Raw genomic sequence first — 26,518 nt, 5'->3', positions numbered from 1 at the left:
TGGCAGGATACCGGCCTCTGTGGAGTTATTTCAGTGGTGACAAGAATAGGACTAATAATATAATCATGCAAAAGCGCCAATTAGCTGAATCCTATCTGGACTTCAAACAAGCACTACAACTGTCTTTGTCATTAGAAAATGCAGCAAGTGAATCAAATGGAGTATGAGTTACAGGGTATGCTGATGGAAGTGGACACCTCCGCAAGGCCGACTGTGGTCGGGCTATACCACTTCAGTAAAGACAATTGCATAGCCTCACTCAGGAGATAGCTGAACAGAGGGGCTCTAGGTCAGTCCACAGCAAAACCCCAAAACAAAGGAAAGCCTCGGCCAAACAGTTAACATTTTCTTCAGGATTTGGGACAGCAAGCCATTGTAGTTGCTGTTGGTATGCAGACTCGAGACAGCAAGAGTCCCACTAGGCCTGAATTGAGTAAGAGAACTCATAGGCTAGTAACCAGAAGAATGCACACCCTGGAAAGCCTACCTACATGTGGCATGGAACAGTTAAATTGCTTGGCAACATCCAAATCAGAACCAATCAAAATAAATGTCTGGTTAAAGGATCACCTGGTTTTAATGGAGGTTGATACTGAGGCAGCTGTATCAGTGATTGCAGTACCAGTCTTTAACAAAATTTGCTCTGCACTCCAACTCTTAAACTTGTGTAAGCTCTTGGCTAGACTAGAATTTATACTGGGGAACCTTTACAGATTAAGGGTACAACTGTGGCTCTGGTCTCGTATGAGAAAACACTGGCTCAACTACCATTGATTGTAATAATAGGTTCGGGCCAAAGCCTGATAGGGAGAAATTTGTTGAGAAAGATTTGTCTCAATTGGTTCAATGTTTTTCCATTAGAAATGGCTGTCTGAGTTAATTCCTAATTAAAATCCCAAGACTATCAATGGAACCAAGGCCACCTGGCATGTTGCCCAGGAAGAAATTCCACGATTCTGCAAGGCCCGTCCAGTGCCATTTGCCTTACCGGCAAAAGTAGAGACAGAAATCAGAAGGCTGGAAAGTGAAGGAATAATCAAACTTGTGCAGTTAGTGGAATGGGCAGCACCAATCGTACTGCTTGTGAAGCGCAAAGTGTCGTTTCGCCTTTGTGTGGATTTTAAACAAACAGTAAACCACTTCTGGATAAATATCCAGTCCCTCACATAGAGGACTTATATGCAAAGCTGGCGAGGGGATGGGGTGGTAGTCATGTCTTTCATGAAGCTGGCCAGGAGCCACGCAATTACGCTTAGATGAGGATTCTCACAGGTATGCTACAATTAATGCCCTTAAAGGCTTGTACCGTTACACAAGACTGCCATTTGGGGTGTCATCAACCTGTGCCATTTTACATTGGACAATGGACAACATTTTACAAAGTCAACCCCGGTCTCCATTTATCTGGAAGACATGCTAATAACAGGGAAGACCAATCAAGAACATTTAGCAACCTTGGACATAGTCCTTAGATGTTTCTCCATGGTGAGCTTACCCATTAGAAGGGAAAAATGTGTGTTGCAGGCACCCCAGGTGACCTGCTAAGACTACAGAATCAACAAGACCGGATTACACCCATTAGAAGATAATGGGTTAGGGGCGGCATGGTGGCTCAGTGGTTACCACTGCTGCCTCACAGTGCCAGAGACCCAGGTTCGATTCCAGCCTCGGGCGACTGTCTGTGTGGTGTTTGCACATTCTCCCCGTGTCTGCGTGGGTTTTCTCTGGGTGCTCCGGTTTCCTCCCACAGTCCAAAGATGTGCAGGCTAGGTGGATTGGCCACGCTAAATTGCCCGTAGTGTTCAGGGATGTGTGGATTGGGGGGATGGGATCTGGGTGGGATGCTCTGGGGGTTGGTGTGGACTTGTTGGGCCGAGGGGCCTGTTTCCAAACTGTAGGGATTCTATGATCTATGATTCTATGATAGTGTGAGGGAGATCAAAGGTTCCCTGGCTCTCCTGTACCTGAACTTGGGTCTTTCCTTGGGTTGGTGAATTATTACAGAAAGTTCACCCGTAACTTGGCCTTCCATCCTGGCACCGTTACATTTGCTACAGATAAAGGGTTAGCCTTGAAACTGGTATTGTAGCCAAGATGTAGCGTTTAGGGAAGTGAAGAAGCAGTTATCATCATCTAAGGTGTTGACCCACTATGATTCCAAGCGAGATCTGGTGCTGACATGTAATGCCTCCCCATACAATATCGGGGTAGTATTGGCTCACAGATGGCCCAATGGATGCTTCCCGGACTTGGCTGATGCAGAGTGCAAATACACCCAGATAGAGAAGAAAAGTTTGGCGGTAATCTTTGGTATGAGAATGTTCCACCGATACCTTTATGGATATAAATTTGTAATAGCAACAGATCACGAACTCTTGCTAGGTCTATTCAAAGTGGACACGGCCCTGCTGTCCAGAGCTTCAGGTTGAATTCAGTGGTGAGCTCTCATTCTAAGTGCATATAATTACAAGCCTGAACACAATCTTGGAGGCCAAAAGGCAAATGCAGATGCCTTGAGCCACCTCCCCATTGGTGGATTCACCGCTGGCCGTGCCACCACTAGGGCAGTCTGTTCTGGTTTTAAACTTTCTGGACACCCTTCCGGTCACCACTGAAAATATTCAACAGTGGATGCAAAAAGATCTGGCCCTGGCAAATCTAAAATTCCTGGTGATAATCGGGGAAACAAAAAGGACCATCACAATCAGAACTGAAAATTTTCTGGACATGGCGAGGCCAAATCACCATAGAAGACAGCATTGTATTATGGATAGCATGAGTGATTATCCTGAGCAAAGGTCACTGCCAGATACTAGCTGAACTCCACCAGGGTCATCCAGGGGTGTCCAAAACGAAGACGTCGGCAAGAAGTTATGTCTGGTGGCCAGAGTTAGATTCAGACATAGCCGCATTGGTGTGGCAATGCCCAGAGTGCCAACAAGGTCAAAAATTACTGCCAGCAGCTCCACCACATTCGTGGGAATAGCCCGGTAAACTCTGGACTTGATTACACCTCAACTATCCTGGCCGTTTCATGGGCTCAATGTTTTTAGTCATTGTAGATGCCCATTCAAACTGGTTCATTCATCAAACACAGGAGTCTCAGGGGTTCTGCTCACTCTGACAGCTGGCTCTGAGGAAGCTGGACCAGTGTCAAGTACTATGTGTGTGTAAATAAAAGGTGTCTTGGTGAAGTGATACCAGCCTCTTTGGAGTTATTTCAAAGATAAGGCAGAAAAATGGAGTTGAAGATCGTGAGATCAGCCATGACATCATTGAATGGCTGACTGGATTTGATTGGCTGAATTGCCTACTTCTGCTCCTTGTCTTATGGTTTTACACAGATAAGCTCTGTTTAAATAAATTGACTGTGAAGTTTTTAGTTTTGCTTTTTTTTTGAAATTATTGGTTAAAAAAAGTTACCATGACATTAAAGCGCTAAATTTGCTGATTACCAACATTATAATGCTCATAAGCCCAGTTTTATTGCACCTCTTTGTCCTTGTGATTATCTTTTTGAAAACTCATTTATTCATGGAACAGGTAAGCGTACCAGCGTGTAAGGTGGCATTATCATATTCTTGTCATTGTCAGCTGAAATCTTACTTGTCTTGCACTCAAAATGCAATAACGGTTCCAATTTATCACTCGTTTAACATAACACTTTAAGATAACTCAGCAGTTGCTGGCTCAGAAGCACTTATAAATACATATATAGATTTCATAGATGATAACATTTGATTCACTTCCAAAAAAATAAATTGGTGTTCTGACTTCCATTTCTCCAACCTTACATTACCTCTCCTAGTTTCTTGCCAGTCTATTTGATTTGCAGCCTTAGTCAAGTGCTGAGCTGTATGTCATAATCTCTAATGGACATGAACCTTGATATTTTGCACAGTTCACCATTTACACTGCTTTCTCATTTCCAATGAATCAAGTCAAATTAGTACAGATACCAAACATTGACGCTTCGGATTACTGCCAGTAAACTAGCTCTGTAGATGTTACATAACACTGCAAAAACTATCAAAACCTTTGGAATTATAATACCAATTTAGTACTTAGCTTGGCATCCATAGCATATCTCAATAAAGAACTTAAATACTATAAACTTACAAGAATGGATATATGAAATAAGTCCCAAAAACCAGTCTGCTGGAGCTGTTTGCTGACCACTTACATGTGAGATCTGTATTCCCCTGCTTCTGGTGGAGTATTTTTAACATAGATACAATAACTAGCCAAGTCCTAAAATTGGACAAAAGTTGCAATTTTCCATGAAAATTATGTTACTTTATAGAGTGGGTCGTTTTTGGATAGCAAGTTGTGACTAGAGGTGTACTGCAACGATCATTGCTTTGGCCCGAGCTATTCACAACATATAAACAAAATGGTTGAAGGACTGTAATATAATATTTCCACATTTGCTGATGACAAAAAAAATGAGGTGGAATTGTGACTTCAAAGCGATCTAGACACATAGGACATAGAGTCATAGAGTCTAGAGGCATAAAGCACGGAAACAGACTCTCCGGTCCAACCAGTCCATGCTGAACGTAATCCCAAATAAACTAGTCACACCTGCCTACTCCTGGCCGATATTCCTCCAAACTTTTCATTTTTATGTATCTATCCAAATGTCTTTTAAATGCTGTAATTGTACCCGCATCCACAACCTCATCAGAAATTTCATTCCACGTGCAAACCATCCTCTGTGTAAACAAATTGTCTCATATCTTTTTTAAATCTCTCTCCTCTCATCTTACAAATGTGTCCCCTGGTCTTGAAATCCCCTAACCACAGAAAATACAACTACAATTAACTCTATCTATACATCTCATTATTTTGTAAACTTCTATCAGGTCATCTCTCAACCTCCTACGCTCCAGTGAAAAACATCCCAGCCTATCCAGCCTTTCTCTATAGCTCAAACCTTCCATACCCAGCAACATACTGGTAAATGTCTCTCTTCTGAACTCTCTCCAACTTGTTAATAACCTTCCTATAACTGTGCAAACAGAACTGGACACAGTATTCCAGAAGAAGCCTCACCAATGTCCTGTACAACCTCAACATGACATCGCACCTCCTATACTCAAAGAACTGGGCGATGAAGGCAAGCATGCCAAATGCCTTTTTAACCACCCTGTCTATGTGTGACACAAACTTCAAAGAATTATGTACATGCACCCCTAGGTACCTCTGTTCTACAACATTATCCAAGGCCCTACCACTAATTGTCTAAGCCCTACTCTTGTTTGTTGTACCAAAATGCAATACCTCCCATTTATCCAGATTGAACTCCATCTGCCACTTTTTCAGCCCATTGACCCAACTGAGCAAAATCTCTTTGTAATCTTAGAAAACTTCCTTCACTGGCTACTATGCCACCAATTTTGGTGTCATCCGCAAACTTACTAACCATGCTTTCTATGTTCTCATCCAAATTCATTTATATAAATAACAAACAAAAGAGGACCCAGAACCGATCCCTGTGGAACACTGCTGGTCACAGGCCTCCAGACCGAAAAATAAACCTCCACTATTATTCACTGTCTCCTGCGATTAAGCCAATTATGTGTCCAGTTGGCAAACTCACCCTGAATCCCAAGTGATCTAAGTTTACTAATTAATCTACCATGTGGAACCTTGTCAAAGGCTTTACTAAAATCCAAATAAACAATGTCTACTGTTCTGCCATCATCAACCTTTTTGGTAACTTCTTCAAAAAACCCAATCAAGTTTATGCGAAATGATTTTCCTCGCACAAAACCATGCCTATCTCTAATCAATTTTTGCCTCTCTAAATGTCCATAAATGCTATGTTGTATAATCACCTCCAACAATTCACTCACGACCAAAGTCAGACTCACAAGTTTATAGTTCCCCGGTTTCTCCTTACAACCTTTCTTAAACAAAGGTACAGCATTAGCCACCCTCTAATCATCAAGCAACTCACCCCATAATTATAGATGATATAAATATTTCTGCAAGGGGTCTCGTAATTTCCTGCCTTACTTCCCACAACATTCTGGGATTCGTCAGATCAGGTCCCAGCGATTTATCCACCTTTATATTCTGTAAGACCTCCCAAACTTCCTCTTCTGTAATGTGAACTGTTTTAAAACATCAAAGTTTATTTCTCTGCATTCTCTAGACTCTAATTCTTTCTCCGTCATATAAACTGATACAAAATATTCATTTAGTATCTCTCCCATCTCCTGGGGTTCAACAGAAAGACAACCGCCTTGATCTTTAAGAGGCCCTATCCTCTCTCTAGTTACAAGCTTGCTCTTAATGTATTTGTAGAATCTCTTTAGATTATTCTTAACCTTATCTGCCAATGCTATCTCATATCCCCTCTTTGCCTTTCTGATTTCTCTCTTATGAATGCCCCTACACTCCTTATATTGATTAAGAGATTCAATTGAACCAAGTTGTTTCTCTTTTATTCTTGACTAGTACCTCAATATCTTTATTGATCTATTGTTCCTTAATCTTATCAGCCTCACCCTTCACTCTAACAGAAACAAAATGCCTCTGAAGTTTCGTTATCACACTTGAAAGCCTTCCACTTGTCAGGCGTTCTTTTACCTGCAAATTGTCTACTCAATCAACTTCTGGAAGTTCTTGTCTCATACCATTAAAATTTGCCTTACTCCAATTAAAAACTTCAACTTTTATGGAAAGCATATCCTTTTTCATAGCCATTTTGAAACTAATAGAGTCACTAGACCCAAAGTATTTCCCTACTTTTACTTCAGACCGTGCCCTGCCTTATTGCCCAAAGGAAGATCTAGTTTTGCTCCTGTTCTAGCAGGAGCATCCACATATTGATAAAGAAAATTTTCTTGAACACATTTGACAAATTTGTCACCTTCCAAACCTTTAACACTATGGTAGCTCCAGTCAATATTTGGAAAATTAAAATTCCTCATGATTACAACCTTTTTACGCTCACATATATCTGATATCTCCCTATATGTTTGTTTCTCAATTTCTCTTTTACTATTGGGGGACCTATAGTACAATCCTGTCAGAGTGATCTTTTGTATCTTATTTGTAATTTCTCCCCATATATTTTTTCTGGACTATTTTTCAGAAATATCTTCCCCAAATAAAGCAGTAATGTATTCCTTAATCAAAAATGCCACCCACACCGCATCACCCTTCTTTTTTGACTCCTTTTCTACCCTTCCTATTGCATCTCAAACCCAGAACATTGAGCTGCCAGTCTTGTCTATCTCTCGGATAACTTTCTGTAATAGCTGTGACATGCTATTCCCATGTTCTTAAACATGCCCTGTAAGACCCTTTGCATTGAAATAAATGCAATTTAGTTCTTCAGAATTACTACATACTCTGACTCTCTTGTCTTTCTTTTCTCATTGACGTGCTCTCCTCACATTCAGAACCTTCTCCATCAATCTTTCTGTTTACACTGCTACTTAAAGTTCCTCCATTCCCCCTCTCTACCAGTATAATGTATCCCTTAATGGAATGAGCAAATGTCCCTGCTAAGATATTGGTCCCTTTCCAATTTAGGTTAGACCCATCCTTTTTTTCTATCCCAAAAGACATTCCAAATGTCCAAAAACCTGACTCCCTGAACAATACACCAGCTCTTCAGCCACTTACCTTTTTTGAGTTTGGCATTGGGAGTAAACCAAAAATTACTACTTTCAAGGTTCCATTTTTTAATCTTCTATCTAACCTCTTAAATTCACTTTGAACTGCTTTAATCGTTTCCCTAAAGATGTCATTCCTACCGACGTGTACAATAATTTCTGGCTTCTCAATCTCATCTTTAACAATATACTTGAAATGTTTAGAGATGCAGAATAATAAGTAAAATGTAAGGTTGTATACAATAATGTGAAATACAGAGAGATAGTGCCTGATATCCATCGTGATGTATTTGGAAATGTGGATGTGGGATCTGGGTGTCACCAGTCAATGAAAGAAAACGGGAAGGTGCAACAAGCAATTAGGACGATAAATGGTACATTTGCTTTCATTACATGAGGGATGTCTTAGTGCAGTGTTGTGTGCAGTTTTGGTCTCTACTTACGAGAGGATGTACTTGCCATTGAGGGAGTGTAGCGAAGGTTCACTTGGCTGATACTGGGGATGACGGGAATGTTGTATGAGAAGAGATTGGTTCAACTGAGCATGCATTTACGAGAGTACACAGGAATGAGAGGGAATCTGATTAAAAAGTATAAAATTCGAATGGGGCTGAACAGACTGGATGCAGGGAAGATGTTTTGCCTGACTAAGGAGACTAGAACCAGGGGACATGGAATCTAAGGATATGGGTAGAGCATTTAGGACTGAGATGAGGAAATATTTCTTCATTCAGAGGGTAGCCAAACTGGAATTTGCTAACTCAGACAGCTGAGGAGGCTGGATCGATGAGTATATTCGAGAGAGAAATTAATAAATTTTTAGATTTTAATGGCACTAAAGGTTATGGAAAGAAAGCAGGTACATGGCATTGTGACAAAGAATCATTTATGATCATATTGAATGGCAAAGCAGGCTTTAAGGGCAAACAGACTACTCCTGCTCCTAGTTTCTATGTTAGTAGATACAGCTCTCAGTTATTACATGCTTTCTTTGGACTTTTTTAAGAACTAAGTAATGCTATTTTCCTTAGAGTAAATACAGTTTACTATGCAATAACATAAATATTAGTATTTGAAGAAATCAGTGACTGGAAATTGTGAAAGGTCAACTTAATTTTAACTATTTAGGCATGAGCATATGTGTGGTCTGAAGATATTCATATTGACATTCAAATAAAATTATGCTAATATACTCAGGTTGTCACTTTAAGTCCATGTCAGCAAAGAAAACTCCTAGTATAAATGTCTAATATGATACAAATGAGAGTAGGCTCCAAAAAAGAATTTTCCCCAAAGATTTTCAGTTGGGTTAGGGTTATTAAAGTTCTATTTAAATCCTATTTCTGACTCCTCTTATGAAGGCACAAAAACAGAAATTGCCGGAAAGGCTCAACAGGTGTGGCAGCAATGAAGAGAAACTAGAGTTAACATTTCAGGTCCGGTGAGCCTTCCTCAGAACAAGTTCTGATTTCTCTTCAAAGATGCTGCCAGTCCTGTTGAGCTTTTTCTGATTTACACCATCCACAATTCTTTCAGCTCTTATGAAGGCATTGACTTATTCTGGCATCACGTTCTATGGGTTTGACGAGGTAGCCACTAATTCACTCCATCTTTTGTACGAGAGTATGCACGGAGTCTTTCAAATACAACAAAATGAGTGGGAGAAGGAATGCTATGTGATTTTCTGCTTCAAAAGCTCATTGATGTTGATGCCAATTATACCAATGTTAACATTATTCCAACTGAGATGTTTTTAAATCAATTACCTAATCGGTTAGTAAGAAGCATGGAGACTTCAACAGTGCGGGACAAAGGTTGAGTGAGTATACTGCTAGAAACCCGCTTCAAAGCGTGAATTCAACTGGTATATCCTTTCCAACTTCATTTTAGAGTTAAAGTCAGATTCTGACAATAGCCTTTAAGTAAGTTCAATAGCATTAAAAGAGACAGCTGTCTGATTGTAGCAATAGAATTCAAGCATGCAAATTCCTTTGTCTAAATGAGATGTTGATCACTGTAACTAAGAAATGACTCAAAGCAAATCTGTATTAACAAAGGGATTTCTGCACCATACAGTCAGCAAGGAGCATGGTCAACATGAGTAGAGACTTTGCCTGAGTGACACAAAGGCTCCATGAGCGAAGTGCTGGAAATTTGGTTTAAAGTGGGAATTCAGTGCAAAGGAGTGGTTTAACTAAGATTTACTTCCAGCTCAAAAGATGAATGGGAGATAATAGTACATGATGTCAGAGTAAAAGGTGTCCTCAGAAATAGTGACCATAACATGCTAGATTTTAGCATTCAGTTTGAAAGAGAAACTTGGTCAGAAACTGTGCCAAACTTAAATAAGGGTAATTACAAAGGACTGTGGACAGAGCTAGCCGTAGTGGACTAGGAAAGGAGTTTAGCTGCAAAGACAGTTGATGTACAATAAGAGACATTTAAGAAAATAGTTCATGACTCAGAACAAGGTATATACTCCAATGAGAAAGGAGGATTCTAGGAGAGGGATAAAGAAACCATGGTTAACCAGATAAGTTAGGATAACATCAAAGTGAAAGAATAAAACATACATTGTGGCCAAGATTAGCAGCAAAACAGAGGACTGAGAAAGTTTTAAAACCAATAAAAGACCAAAAAAAGATGAAGAGGGAGAAGACAAACTTTGAGCGTAAACTTACAAGTAATATCAAGATGAGTTTGTTTAAGTATATAAAAAAGAGACAGGCCAAAGTGAACATAGTCTTCTTAGAGAATGAGGTGTGGAAAAAGTAATAGGAAACCAGGAAATGGAAGAGGAGCTAAATATATACTTTGCATCAGTCTTCACAGTAGAAGATGCTAATCGTATACCAAAAGCACTAAATAATCAAGGAACATAGGGAGGAGAGGAAATGGGTATAATAACTATCACTGGAGAAAACTTGTGAGGAAACTAATGGGGCTTAAAACCAATACTTCCTCTGGACACGATGGGATGCATGTTAGGATATTAGAAGAAGTAGCTGCGGATGTAGTGGAAGAACAGATAATATTCCTCCAAGAATCATTAGATTCTGGAAAAATCCCAGAATGTAACACCATTATTTAAAATGGGAAGGAGGCAAGTAAACGATAAACCAGTTTACTTACCATCTGTTATTGAGAAAATGCTGGAATCCATTATAAAGGAAATAATGGCACAGCATTTAGAAATGTGTAATATGATCAAAAAGAATCATCATAGCTTCATGAAGGAGAAATCATGCCGATAAATTTATCATGATTCTTTGAGGAGGTAAAAAAAATGATAGATAAAGTAGAGGCAACAGATATTTGAATTTTCAGAAGTTGATTGATATAGTACCACATATTAGGCTACTTAATAAGATAACAGCCCATGGTATTGGATGTAATATACTAGCATACATAGAGGATTGGCTAACTAATAGAAAGCAGGTAGTTGGAATAAAGATGGGATAAAGAATTTTCAGAATGGCAATCTGTAACTATTGGAGTGTCACAGGGATCAGTGCTGGGACTACAATTATTTACAATATGTATTAAAGACTTGGGTGAGGAAAGTGAGTAGAGTCCCAACCTATTCAGTTTTTGCTTATAAGACAATCCCTTTACACCAGAGATCATCCTGGTGAATCTTCTCTGAACTTCCTTCAATTAAACAATATCTTTCCTTAAATAAGAGGACTAAAACTACTCTCAGTACTCCAGCTGTGGTTTCACCATCAGCTTGTACAGTTGCAGTAAGATTTCCAGACCCTTATACTCCAACCCTTAAATAAGCCAATATTCCATTAGCCTTCCTAGCTACCTGCTGCACCTATGTGCTAGCTTTCCGTGTTTTGCACACAAGTACCCTCAAGTCGTCTTGTGTTGTAGCTTTCTGCAGTTTTTCTGAATTTGCATAAAACGTTATTCTTTCTTTCTCCTTTCCAAAATGGACAACTTCACATTTCATATTTTCTAAGGAAACACATAATGGCATTGGAGACAGTCCAGAGAAGGTTCACTAATTTGATCATGGGTATGGAGTTATTGTGTTATGAGGAGAGGTTGAGTAGGTTAGGCATGTACCCATTGGATTTTTGAAGAATTACGGGTGACTTTACTGAAACATACAAGATTCTTAGGACTTTGGCAGGGTAGATACAGAGAGATTGCTTCCCCTTGTGACAGAGTCGAGGACCAGAGGACATAATCTCAGAATACAATGTTGCATATTGTGAAGTTAAAAACTTCAGAACTGCTCAGCGATTGTAAAAATCAATGCAGAGAAGGAATCAGTAATGACTCTGTCTGGAATAAACTATTAAAGGTGGCACGGTGGCTCAGTGGTTAGTACTGAGTTTGTATATTCTTCCCATGTCTGCGTGGGTTTCCTCTGGGTGATCCGGGTTCCTCCTACAGCCCAAAGATGTGCTGGCTAGGTGGATTGGCCATACTAAATTGCTCATAGTATCCAGGGATGTGCAGGCTAGGTGGACTTGCCACAGGAAATGCAGGGATACAGGGACAGGGTAGGCAGGCAGGTCTGGGTGGGATGCTCTTCAGATGGTCTGTATGGACTTGATGGGCTGAATGGCCTGCTGTAGGGATTGCATGATTCTATGACAAGGACAAACCTATACAGGAATAAAAGCAATTAGCCATGCCTTGGAAAGGAGGGAGTCAAGATTGCAAAGGCAAAAATGCTCTGACCCCTGTTCAATAAACTGGATGCTTTACTGCTATAAAGGACAAGGATTGCCCTGCAGAAGAATTTAAGTTGTTAACTACAGGACAGCTGTGTCTTCAAACAGACAGTTAAGGCCAAATGGAACAAAGAACAAAAAAGGTTCTTCTGGTATGAAGGCAAGCTGCTGACTGGCAGTAACTTGGCTGAAGGACTTTATAAGAATCATTAATAATAACCTGAAGGACGAAAATCTGTATAAGAATCAAACACCAGAACTCCATCCCTAGGAGAACATTGAAGAACAACACTGTAGAAGGATTGAACCCTGGATACTCCCAGATACAGACCACCATTGGTTGGAATCTTGGCCAGATTCCACCATTCAATGGGTAAAAGCCAAATTAGGTTGAGGCTTAACTTGTTTACTTGAGGGTCTAATTTTGGTTGCTGCATGCAATAAAATTTAAGTCATTGTTTTAGTAGTTGATTGTCTGTGAGATTTCTTAATGAGTGGCTGAATTAAAGGTAACTTATGGTCAGTTTACTTACAACAATATTTAAGACAGATGAGGAGCAATTTTTTTTCCCTTGAATGGTAGTGAGTCTGTGAAATTATTTACTGCAGAGGGCTGTCAAGGCTGGGTCATTAAGTATATTCAAGGCTGAGATAGGCATACTTTTCATCAGTAAGCGAATCAATGGTTGTAGGAAAAAGGCAAGAAAGTGTGTTGAGGATTATCAGATCAGCCACGATATCATTGAATGCAGAGCAGATTTGATTAGCTGAATGGTCTACTTCTGCTCCTACATCTTTTAGTCAAATGATTACATTTTTCAGTGAATTGTCAATGAACTGTACTTGCTGTTCAGTAAATCACACTTGCCAATAGATGTCCTATACTACTTTGCACAGGAACTTGTTACGACACAAAATCAATTTCAATGTTTTCTCTACAGCTTCTGCTATTGTGTAACCAGGATAAATAATTGGGTATTTATTTCATTCAATTAAAAAATTCTGACTGAGTTATGCGGTCTGAACCAAGAAATCAGAACAGCTAATCAATGCCAAGTCATTCACAGAAAGTGAAAAAGGGGAAGAAAATACATGATTAATAATGATGGATTGATGAGACAGAGAAAAAGATTAAAAATAAAATTTTAATAATCTCCAGCAATAGTTAAAGGCTGAAGGAATGAATGCACTTATAAAAGTTAATTTTCAGTGCCAGAGTGGTTGCTTGGCTAAAATTAAGACTTATCATGCCCTAAAATTTCACATACACCTAAATGGTGATTTTAGTAGTTAATTACTGGATAAGTACACCGATTTCACACCCTTTCATGCATTCAAAGCTGAGTTTTACAATGAGATTCTGTGAGCAAAGCTCCTGGAGAGCAATGGGAACTCAGATATTGTGTATTCAGCATTTAATCGCACATTGAAAGTCAGCAGAAGTTGTCTGGTTTATTCTTTACAAGTTTTGGCCAATATTTGCCCAGGATCAAATCCAGAAGCCCTTGATTTGTACAGTTCAGTACCACAGCATGTGATATGTTCATCCACTGAATCATTAAGGATGTAATGATTAGGGTAATTGGCATAATATTCTAAAGTCAAATCGCACAAGTTAGAAGATTTCCCTTTTTTCCTCTTAGATCCAAAATAACATCAGGTCACATTATCTTTTTGAAAATACCATAAAGCTGTATTCAACAAATAGTAAATAACACAGTACCGTATAAACAAACGTACCTCGTATTTGTGCACCATAATTATACAGGTCACCGGTGAAATGAGGAAGACAAAACACAAGGGATCCCAATCCCAGCATAAAAGACGAGAAAGCCAGCCATCGTGGCTTGTGCCCCTTTTGTCCATAGTAAGAGACAAAAAGGCATAAAACACAGAAGGACATATCGTAGCCTGTAGAAATCAGTCCTGTGGTGAAACTGTTCAAGTCATATCGTTTCTCAATTGTAGTTATGACGATGTTCACCAGACCATTCACTAAAGTACCTGCAACATAAAGAACATTTATCGTTATAAAATAAGAAACATGTCCCAACAATAATACCATTGAGAATGATAAAAAATATCAGCATCAAGAAATTCACAAAGGTTCCTTAAAAAGCATCCCAAAACCCACGAACACTACCATCTAGAAGGACAAGGGCAGGAGATACATGGAAACACCACTAACTACCAATTCCTCTCCAAGCCACTCACTAGCCTGATTTGGAAATATATTGCTGTGGGTGTACCTACACTAAGTGGACTGCAGTGGTTCAAGAAAGCATCTCACCACAATCTCCTCCAGGTCCAGCAGAGATGGGCAATAAATGCTGCCAGCAAAATCCACATGTCCTGAACAAACTACAGCTGGAACAAGACACCAGCTGATTCTTAAAACTATTTTTTATGACTTAGCATTTAGCCAATTTTACCTCTTTTAAAATCTGCAACTATGCGAGGGTATTTCAAATGCATCTGTTCCGTTTTGGGAGTTATATTAACTTTTAAATGTTCCAGAACCATGTTAAAAACTCAAGAAAATCTGGTTGGATAATCCAGTACAACCAGCACATAAACAGTTGAATACATACAATGGATTGGTAAATTCGTAAATTCATCTTTCAAATTTTAGTACAGCTACTATAATCAAACAAGAGGAAAAGACACTCCATCCCTCGTTACCCAGTCATAACTGTGTCAGTGACTCCGTTCCATGCCCTTTCTCTTAGCCTAGCAGTGGAACTCTGGTTATAATTTCCTGAATCAAGTAATTTTTGATATTGCGGTGTTACAATCTCTGCAGAGACTGAATTTTTTCAAAAAAAGAATTCAAACTTCCAGTTATTAGCTGGAAGAATGATTTTATGTGTTGAAACATTTCTGTAACAAAATTATTATAAAGCTTTATTGTGTAAGCATGGTTTTCTTTACACACAGAATTTATACATGAAACTATACAGAAGAGATTCTTCTTTAACTTTTAGTAAAATTGAAAATTATGTTACATTGTCCATTAGGTGGGAACTCTATCCTCCAGGTGCCTAAAATTGTTATCAGTGACAATCTCTCTCTCAATTTTGGCAAAACAAAAGAACTAATCAATGACTTCAGGAAGAAAGGAGAAGGACGACATGTCCCCATCTACATCAGTGGAGCTGAGGTTGAGAGGGTGGACAACGTCAAGTTCCAATTTGTGACGATTACCCCAGTAATGCTCTCTTCCAACCTCTTCCATCAGACAGAAGCTACAGAAGCTTCAACACACACCAACAGGATCAAGAACAGCTCCTTCCCTGCTGTTATTAGACCCCTCTAACCTCAAATAATGTTGATCTTGCTTTGCCAGCTCCTGTGCAGCCATAACTTTGTATGCCTCGCTCTATCTAGGCACCCTACAATCTGTATGCCCTTGTTTGTTATGATCTGCCTGTACTGCTCGCAAAACAAAACTTTTCACTGTACTTAGGTACATGTGACAACAATAAATCAAATCAATGGCTGCTTTCCTTTCATTTGCCCAACTGGGTAACTTCTGTACCCAGAACTGGCCTTCATTGTGAAGCTTACACTGGAGATCCCTTACCTCTACTCCAGCCAGGCACATTTTCCAGCCTTAAATTCCTCAGGAATTTGGTGTTTTTGTTCTAAGCATAAACTCTAATCTGTGTTCTATGTGCTGGACGATAAAGTCAGCATTTTCTCTCCTTTTTGTCTTTCAGGTGGCTGCAGGCCACATCAAACAAACTATTGATGCTTGTACTAATTGATATACCTAGATTCTTCTTTTATAATAGGGAAGCCTGTAACCTGATTCAAAAAATGGCTTTGCCTGCACTCTTCCCCATGTCAACATGTAATTTATTAGCCTTGCATCAAGGCAGAATTACTAATCAGCTATCTTTGATACCAATCTTTTCTCATTTTAGATGTGGATACAGCAAACCAGTTTAAAACTTAATACTAGCAGTACTGCCGTGGGACTTTGAGAGACTCAAAGCCTATTCATAGTAAAATGAGAATCTGGTGCCATCGACTCGAGTCTTAAATATCTTGTGTGCTATTCTCAGTAAGACAATCAACACTTTCCTTTGAACTTCAATAAACAAGTTCCAGCTTACTGTCAAGCAGACTGCACAACAGGTCACATGACTTTCTAACATGAGTCCACTGTCCCAGTCCACCTCACTGTGAAGCTGACTTGCTGCACATTTCTCCCAGTCTGCTTCATTATGGGCTAGCAGCAATGTACAGCAAGTCAGCATCCCTGTGAAGGAGACTGGGAGGAGTATGCAGCAACTTGTCTGAAGCAAATTGAGAGGAGTGTGCAGCAACTCAGCATCACTGTAAAGCAGATCTACATCAGAAGTGCAGCGGCTGGCGTGGGGGGAGGGGGGGATGAAAAACGGTGGTTGAGAGCTCCTTCAACCTACTTCTATCCATCCTAAAGCCAAAGTGTGACTTCAAGGGAAAACAGGTCGATGAATGGTAGGTCTTTCTTCCTCATCTTATTTGATTGGCTAAGTGGTTTAAATCAGGAGACAGTATTACATATGTATAGTAACATTAGGAAATTCACTTTTAAAATGTTAACACCAAAATTAATGAATAGAATAGAGATTACTTGGTAGATAATGTGTTGCAGCTGTAGTATATAGGAATTAACAAACGCTGGTAAAATCCATGTTGGCCACATGTGTGGATTACTCAAGGAACTTCGGCTAGAGTTATGGAGTCTGAGTTGTGGATACTGTAACTAATCAGAGATTGGGCAAGGTACCTGGACACAGTGTTTCAGGAGATAGTCATTCCCCTTAGATTAATTACTTCAAAAGTTGGCTCATAGGAGGGCATACCATTGAATGTCCAGTAGGTATGAAGTACTTGCTTCTGTGGTGGATGAGGGCATAGGACGAGGGAACTAACTGAAGCACCATAGTACAGAGTGAGGGTGACTGTCTGTGTGGACTGCACATTCTTGCTGTGTCTGCATGGATTTCCTCCAGTTTCTCCCATTTCCTCCCACAGTCCAAAGACGTGCAGGTTAGGTGGACTGGCCATGGTAAATTGCCCATTGTGTCCTGTGTAGACCAGGCGGGTGAACCATGGAAAATTGAAAATGCCGGGTTACAGGGATAGAGTGGGGGGCTGGGTCTGGGTGGGATCCTCTTTGCCATGGATTCAATGGGCCAAATGGCCTCTTTCTGCACTATATGCAAAGGATTGCAGCAGAAATTGGAACAAGAGTAAATAAAACTGGTAGAATGTCAAAGCTTAAGGCTTTTTTATCTGAATCATGACATATTGATAAAAAGTAAGATTAGTTGAAGACACAAATAGAAATAATGTTTTTTTCTCTATTAATTTTGTGGGATGTGGGCATTGCTGGCTGGCCAGCATTTCTTGCCCATCCCTAGTTGCCCTTGAGAAGGTGGTGGTGAGCTGCCTTCTTGAACCGCTGCATTCCTCTTGCTGTGGGTTGACCCACAATACTATTAGGGAGGGAATTCCAGGATTTTGACCCAGCCACAGTGAAGGAATGGCAATACGTTTCCAACTCAGAATGGTGAGTGACTTGGAAAGGAACTTGGAGGTGGTGGTGTTCCCATATATCTGCTGCCCTTGTCCTTCTAGATGGAAGTGGTCGTGGGTTTGGAAGGCGCTGTCTGAGGATCTTTGGTGAATTTCTGCAGTGCATCTTGTAGATAGTACACACTGCTGCAACTGAGCATCGGTGGTGGAGGAAGTGAATGCTTGTAGATGTAATGCCAATCAAGCGGGCTACTTTGTCCTGGATGGTGTCAAGCTTCTTGAGTGTTGTTGGGGCTGCACTAATCCAGGCAAGTGGGGAGTATTCCATCGCACTCCTGACTTGTGCCTTGTGGATGGTGGACAGGCTTTGAGGAGTCAGGAGGTGAGTTACTCGCCGCAGTATTTCCAGCTTCTGGCCTGCTCTTGTAGGCACTCTGTTAATGTGGTGAGTCCAGTTGAGTTTCTGGTCAATGGTAACACCCAGGATGCTGATAATGCGGGATTCAGTGATGGTAACACCATTGAATGTCAAGGGTTGGTGGTTAGATTGTCTCTTATTGGTGATGGTCATAGCCTGGCATTTGTGTGGCGCCAATGTCACTTGCCACTTGTCAGCCCAAGCCTGGATATTGTCCAGATCTTGTTGCATGTGAACATGAACTGCTTCAGTACCTGAGGAGTCACGAATGGTGCTGAACATTATGCAATCATCGGCGAACATTCCCACTTCTGACCTTATGATGGAGGGAAGATCATTGATGTAGAAGCTGAAGATGGTTGGGCCTAGGACACTACACTGAGGAACTCCTGCAGAGATGTCCTGGAGCTAAGATGATTGACCTCTCACAACCACGACCATCTTCCTATGTGTCAGGTATGACTCCAAAATGAATGTGACTTGACAATAAATACACCGATATGTTTTCAGAGTGACCAGGATTGGGAGTTCAACATTCAAGTGTATTTGATCTTACACAGAAATAGGCCAAAATGACAACGAGATGGGGTAGCATTGTTAATAAAGGAGAACATTAGTGCAGTGGTGAGTAGTGATATAGCTGCCATTAATCATGATGTGGAATTGGTTTGGGTGAGAATAAGTAATAGCAAGGGGAGGTCAAGGATGGAAGTCATCTAGGGGACTCAAAGAGTTGTCTCACTTTAAGAGAAAGTATACATCAGGAAATAATGGAGGTGTGTAAGAAGAGCACTATAATTACCATGAATGATTTTAATCTGAATATTGAGTGGACAAATCAGGTAGGCAAGGATAAAATGGAAGACAAATATTTAGAGTGTATCAAGGATCTTTTTCTCAGAGCAGTATGTTGCACAACCTATCTGGGGACATGATATTTTTGATCGAGTAATGAGGTAGAATTATTGAATTAATCATTTATTGTCACATGTATTCAATGTAAAAGTACAGTGAAAAGTGTGTACCTTCACCATTCATACATGGTGCTATCCACATTAACTTAGAATAAGATAAGAAAAAAAAACTTGAGAGACTACCTTTCCTTTCCACTGCCGCAGGCCCACGCCAGGCTTTCCATGCCTCCACCACAGTCCCTATCAAGGCTTTCCAGCCCATACTACACCCCAGCCAGTGTCCCATGCGAGGCTGTCTCACTGGCTCGGTCTCACCGCCACTGTCTCACTGCCCCGGTCTCACTGCCACTGTCTCACTGTCCCGATCTCACCGCCGCTGTCTCACTGTCCCGGTCTCACCGCCGCTGTCTCACTGCCCCGGTCTCACTGCCACTGTCTCACTGCCACGGTCTCACTGTCCCGGTCTCACTGTCCCGGTCTCACTGCTGCTGTCTCACTGCCGCTGTCTCACTGCCGCTGTCTCACTGCCCCGGCCTCACTGCCCCGGCCTCACTGCCGATGTCTCACTGCCCCGGTCTCACTGCCGCTGTCTGACTGCCCCGGTCTCACTGCCGCTGTCTCACTGTCCCGGTCTCACCACTGCTGCCTCACCGGCCTGGTCTCACCGCCACTGTCTCACCGGCCCGGTCTCACCGCCACTGTCTCACCGGCCCGGTCTCACTCTTGATCTGCCACCGATGCTCTGGCCCACCCTCGATCCGCCGTCGCTGAAGACACAACCCGCGCGTTTAGCTCCTGCCACGTGGTTCCCGGTCACAACCCAGCTCCTTCCCAACTCTTTAGATAGGTAATTAAAAGGGGTGGGGTGGGGAGTTAGAATTACTACAGAGACAGAGAGAAGAAAGGAGGGAAAAAAGGAAGGATAAAGAAAGACAGAGAAAGGGAACTGACTGGTAGAGTGGAGCTCCAAATAGAGTGGCTTACCCTGCTGCCATCTTGCCGGAAAATAATAGTTGTATAATAATTAAATTAATTAGAGATCTCATACTTAAGAATCTTCTACTGGTTAGTAATCACAACGTGCTAGAATTTCAAATTCAATTTAAGGAAGAGCAATCACATCTGAAATCAGTGTCCTCAACTTCAATAGGGCAATTATAAGGATGAAAAGTGAAGAAAGAGTTATCTAAAGTAGGCTGGGAAACTAGAACAAAGGGAAAGGTCAGTAGATGGGCAGAGACAGACATTTAAGTAGATATTTCATAATGCTCAGCAAAAATTTATTCTGATCAAATAAAAAGATTTGATGAGCAGGATGAATCACCCATAGTTATTTGAGGCAGTCAAGAAGAGTATCCAATTGAAAGGGAAAGCAGCTGCTTTGGTTGATTTTTACGATTTAACCCAAAGACACAAAAGGTGGCAGCAAACTGCTGATCACATCAACACAGGAGTTGGACACAGAAGCAAAATGATAATGGATATTATATTAATTACAATGAAGGAGGGTAGCACAACTGAAAAGATTGATACGCCTCAAAGTAGTAAAACAGACTATGTGAAAATATTTCAATTGCAAACCCAAGTGTTCTTATTGTCACCAGGACAAAGGTGAACAAAAGAGCTGAATTCCAGAGATGAGGTGAGAGTGGCTGCCTTGACATCAGGGTCGCATTTGACCGAATGTAGATCAGAAGTGGGGATGTATGCTAATAACTAAACAATGTTCAGGACCATTTGCTAGTCCTCATGTATTGAATGCACCCATGAACAAATGCAGCAAGACCTGCATAATATCCAGGCTTAGGCTGGTAAGTGGCAAGTAGCACCACACAATAGTCATACCTCACAAGCACCAGACAATGAACATTTCCAACAAGACAGAATCTAAATATCACTCCTTTACATTCAATGGTATTATCATCACCAAATCCCATACTATCAATATCCTGGGGGTTACCATTGACCAGAAACTGAACTGGACTAGTCATATAAATAGTGTGGCTACAAGAGTAGGTCAGAGGGTAGGAATCTTGCAGTGAGTAAATAACTTTTGACTCCTGAACATTGTCCACCATCCACAAGACACAAGTCAGGAGTGTGATGGAATATTCCCCACTCACTTCGATGAGTGCTGCTCCTACAACACTTAAGAACCTTGACACCATCCAGGATCAAGCAACCTGCTTGATTGGACCCCATCAACACACCTTCAGTCCCTCCAACACCAATGTGTAGCACTCACAAGATATACTTCAGAAATTCATTAAGGTTCCTTAGATAGCACCTTCCAAATCCACAACTATTTCGAAGAACAAAGGTAGCAGGTACATCGGAATACCACCATCTGCAAGGTCTCCTCCAAATCACTCACCATCCAGGCATCGAAATATATGCCACTCCTTTAGTGTCACTAGATCAAAATCCTGGAGCACCCTGCCTAATGCCATTGTGAGTGTATCTACACCAAATGGACTCTAGTGGTTCAAGAATGCAATTCATCATCACCTTCTCGAGGGCAACTAGGGATGGAAAATATTGCTGGTGATTAAATTTTAGAAGTATCAGGTTAGATTGTTGGAGGTTAAAACTAAAACTGATCATATCAGTAAATGTGCCTGGTGTTGCTTCAGAAAATGTTGTACCAGTCTAGTGACAAACCAATATCTTGTAACATATTTTCAATGGTTTAAATAGAATGAGGATTTCGCGTTGGAGGGTGAATTGAATCATTTTTGCCTCAGGAACATTGAAAGATGACTATCTTTGGGTGATAGGAGAAGGGGTTAAATGGACCCTATCCTTACCAGCTGACGACAGCCCCAACACTGGGGACATAAATTTGACTCAACGTTTCATGGCAAGCTCCAGAAATTTTTCTCAATGAGATATTGCTTGACAAAAAAATGTTGAAACAAAAACAAAAGTTCCTGGAAAGCTCAGCAGGTCTGGCAGCATCTGTGAAGAGAAATCAGAGTTAACAGCTCGGGTCCAGTGACCCTTCCTCAGAACCAGACCCGAATCGTTAACTCTGATTTCTCTTCACAGATGCTGCTGATCTGCTGAGTTTTTCCAGGAACTGCTGTTTTTGTTTCTGATTTACAACATCTGCAGTTCTTTTGTTTTAAAAAGTTGATATGTGACATTAATGGAAACAGTGTATCCGTTACAAAGTATAAACTTGAATTTAAACTATTCTTTCGTTAAACGGTCTGTTATTGGAGTGGTCTCTGTATTGTCTATTCAAAATGTTGATTTCATTACTAGGAAATGAGCTCACTGGGAAGACAATTTTGCCCTCTTTTAAAATGGGAAGCATATCAATTGAAATTGGTGGGTGTACTCAAAGAATCAGAGACTAGGTGTACTCCTGGCGTAGAAAGGACTGCTTCAATAGAAGATTTGTTCTGAGAGTCAAAAATTCAATGCAAACAAACTTATTCTATCTGCTTTGAACTTGCCTGTGAATGTTAACTCAAAACAGGTCAAAAGAAAGCAGCAACAGAATTCCAGGTTAATGAACAAACAAAGAAAGACAATGCTTTGAAGCAAAAGGACTTGTTTGAAGGAAATGTTGTATTTTAGAACTGCAATGGCAAATTGAAGTTTTCGTAAACAAACTGAAACTTCAGAAGAAAGATCATAATCCCATATTTAACTGTAGAAAGATGAATTGGATATTTGTTTGGCTGAAACTTACTTTTGTGACGTTCACATTAAAAAATTTACAAGTATGAAGGAGAATGGAGATCATAAGATAAAATCTGAACAGATGGAGTTAAAAAGTCAACAGTCTAATGACAATGGAAAACCTAATTTTAAAGAAGAAACAAAGGAAATACTGAATCCAGCAGGTTAAAGACATTCTGATTGAAACTTCTTCTGAGTTGACATTTACAACTACCAGTATGCAAAAGTCAGAAAAAACATCAGAAGTCAGTAATATTATTCTGGATACAGGCTTCCAGATTGAATGAAATTTGCTACCTTCTAACCAAGGATATGGAATTAAAATAGACCATAATTGTCATGGCTAAGGAGCTATGAAAAAAAACACTTCTCTGTCATTTGAGAGGAAAAAAAATTAAGAATCATTGCAAGAAAGATTTTAAAAATTGATTATTACATGTATTGAAATCATATACTAAAACTTTATAATACTGCTAAGATGCACTATTGAATGGACATAATTATATGCTAGTTCTTAAAGTATAAAGAAGGCTGTGTAAATTGGTATGTTTGGATTGCGTTTATGAAACAGTGACAAGCTTTAATTCTCTTCAGAGGGAGATTTCACAAGTGTGTGGTTTATCAGACAGTTTTATTTTAGGTCTAAGTGGTTTGGTTTATAGGATTGCTATCATCTGGGACTGTGGGCTGAACCTTACATATTTTTGGCTAACTGTCGGTTTTGTCGTTTCATGATTGGTTTTTCTCCACGAGGACTAGAGAGAATTCTCATTGCAACTAACCAAATTCACTTTATTAACTACCAAATCCAATCCTATGGTAGTGGTCTGATCTGTCTCACTTGATCCTAGCCCCATTCTACAAATTGCCTTATTTGGAATAAGTCACCACTGCTATTGTGCACCCAGATAAGCATTGTCTGGTGCTGCCTTGCACGGTTCTTGACATATACCCCAGACAAGTGAAATTTGGTGCCTTGCTTTGCAATCAAGGATCTTGGGGTCATGTAGACAAGGTAATACAGAGGTAGGAAGACCTCTTCCTCAGGACCAGCAGAGGTGGACACAACACTTGTCCTTACCAGGTCCAAAGTTGCTGCCTGGCTTAGAAAGAAAAGCCCTGGAAAGGATTTTTCAAAAATGGATCTGTCGTAGGCCTACTTGCAGATAGGGTCACAAAGAAGTCATAGCCGCTGCTGATGATAGTGACACAAAGGAGACTTTTCCTCTATAAGTGACTGCCTTTTGGCATCACGTCTGTTCCAGAGGGCCATGCATCAAATATTAAGTAGGTTGTACTGTAGTTGACTCTTAACTCCCCTCTGGGCAATTATGGATGGACAATAAATGCTGGCCTAGCCAATGACATCTCTATCCCATGAGTGAGTAGGAAAAGGTATTTGCAGCATGAAGAAAAATTCTAGGCATTACTGCCATGCCCCGTATTCAATACCTGAGCAATGCAAGCCAACAAGAGGCCGTGGAAACAAATCACAACCACAGGAGTGAGCTCCCTTGCCTCCACCAACATTTTAGAAGTTCCAGAGACATGGCTCCAGAGGCTGACCCGCAGCATCACCAGGGGCAGAGCGATACCACGAACTACAAGGTGACACAATAATGGTGAGTGATGAACCCAAACCACATAAAAGAAACCAAAAAATGTACAACTTCAATACAGAATGAGAAAATGAATTTCTGTTCTCAGTTGTAAATAAAATAACTGGAAATAAGATAAAAATTACTGATAAGAGGATTTCCCTTATATGTCAGCAAAATACCTCGATAAGTAAAGGGGGGGATTTGGAACAAGACCACACAATCATGCACAGTAAATTCAAAGCTAGTTATTCATTCAACAGCATGCCTCAGACAAAGAAAGTTGATGAGCTGAATGCCATTTTGAAAGGCATTTTTATCTAAATAAGCAGAAAAGATAAAGCCGGCACTGAAGCATCATTTCCCATTTGCCATCTTCTGGCAAAATACAAAATATCATTCAAAGCTGGTGAAGTACTTAAAGAAGAAATGACAGTGGTCATTGACTCTCCATTCAAAGACTTCAAGAACAAAGAAGAAATAATAACAGCAATCCACTGCCTCGTGGTGTTTCCACAATAGCAATGCCAATGGAATCTGTATGCAAAAACATCTTTCAGCAGTTACAGCAGGACCTGAAGGACTGTGAGCAATTCTCAATGCAGTTTGATGAATCCAGCAACATGGCTAACACAGCTCAGCCGATTGTTTTTGTGCAGATTACATTTCAGGATATAATATTAAAGATGACCTTCTCACCCTTTTGCCCCTTAAAAAGAGAACAAGAGTTGAGGATATCTACAAGAAATTTAAAAGGTTTGTCTTTGAGAAAAAACCATTCCAATGAAGAAATTAGTTTCCATCACAACTGATGGTTCACCAGTCATGCTTAGCGCAGATGCAGGATTTGTTGCATTGTACAGAAATAATCCTGATTTCCCCTCTTCAGTTTAAACACCACTGTATAATTCACCAGCAAGTATTAATGGGCAAAGTTATGGACTTTTCTCCTGTAATGAATGTTGCTGTTAAGAATCCAAACTTGCTTCAAATAAGAGCCCTCTGGTACTCCTTGTTTAAATCCTTACTTGATAAATTCAATGCTGTCTACAATGAACTTATCCCCACGCTGATGTGAATGGTTTAGTCAAAAGAAAATCTTACAAAGATTGTTAGACCTGATGCCTGAAATCATCACTGTTCTTGAAAAAGCTACTGTTGCCAAACTGAGAGGTCAATTAATAAGGAGCAAAATTTAAGGATACAGGCTGAAGAATTCGAGGAGATATGAAGGAAAATGTCTTACGTAACGGTTGGTGAGTATTGAAATTCACTGCCTGGATTGGTGGGGGCTATAGATTGACATTACTTATACAGTCAGTGTCACAGAGGAGAAACCATTCATGATGTGGAAGATTGAGGCCAACTTCCAAGAGGTTGCCATGGGCCCTTGGCCACGTATTCTGCCACACAATCTGAAGCTGAGGAGACATAGGATGCATATGGTTGTTCACCTTTGGAGGAGTGTGTACACAGAATATGAAATAACCTTCAGAGAATCCTGGCAACTCAGTGCTTATGGGAACAGGTGATGAGGCCAATATGCTGCCCCCATCCAAATGAAGGAGCTGCCTTTCTCTAAATACCTGACTGAAATGGATGTACAAGGTCCAGGAGATGACTAGAGTTAGAACCTAAATGTTGAGACCCATCAGGGCAATTGAAGAGGGTCACACAGCAGGAGAAGTTGGTGACAGTGAGACCACCATCTTAGGTGCACACTGCTTTTGAACAGACCAAGCATATTTTGTGTGATGGTGGAGGTGAGGGTAGTAGAGTGTCTCATCTAAAAGCTGGACTTTTGATGGGTTGGTTTATGCTTCATTCTAATGGCTTCCTGGTCCAAACTTGTTACACCAGGACCTGACCACCACCATGGTCATCCAGGAACACCAGAAGGCTCTTCTTCCACATCCACTGTCTCATCCTCTCAGACATCATCTTCTTCACCTCATTTCATCTCTTTGTAACTTCAAGGGTCACTTCCCTTTACTGGGCAATGTTGTGAAGCATTAAGTAGACGATCATAGAGTCACAGAGATGTACA

At 40.5% G+C, this 26,518-nt stretch overlaps 1 protein-coding gene across 1 annotated transcript in view; it reads right to left on the bottom strand.

The window, feature by feature from the left end:
- The window catches only part of LOC125481791 (solute carrier organic anion transporter family member 4C1-like), a 115,506-nt gene that overhangs the window by 72,863 nt on the left and 16,125 nt on the right, over positions 1–26,518 (bottom strand). The window contains exon 2 of the mRNA XM_048593698.1: positions 14,063–14,326. Coding sequence (XP_048449655.1) covers positions 14,063–14,326 — 264 coding nt within the window. The remainder of the gene's footprint in view (positions 1–14,062; positions 14,327–26,518) is intronic.

Source organism: Rhincodon typus, chromosome 3, assembly GCF_021869965.1.
Source record: "Rhincodon typus isolate 14 chromosome 3, sRhiTyp1.1, whole genome shotgun sequence".
Lineage (NCBI taxonomy): Eukaryota > Metazoa > Chordata > Chondrichthyes > Orectolobiformes > Rhincodontidae > Rhincodon > Rhincodon typus.
The sequence above is the reverse complement of the archived record's forward strand: the minus strand, read 5'-3'. Positions and strand labels throughout refer to the sequence as shown.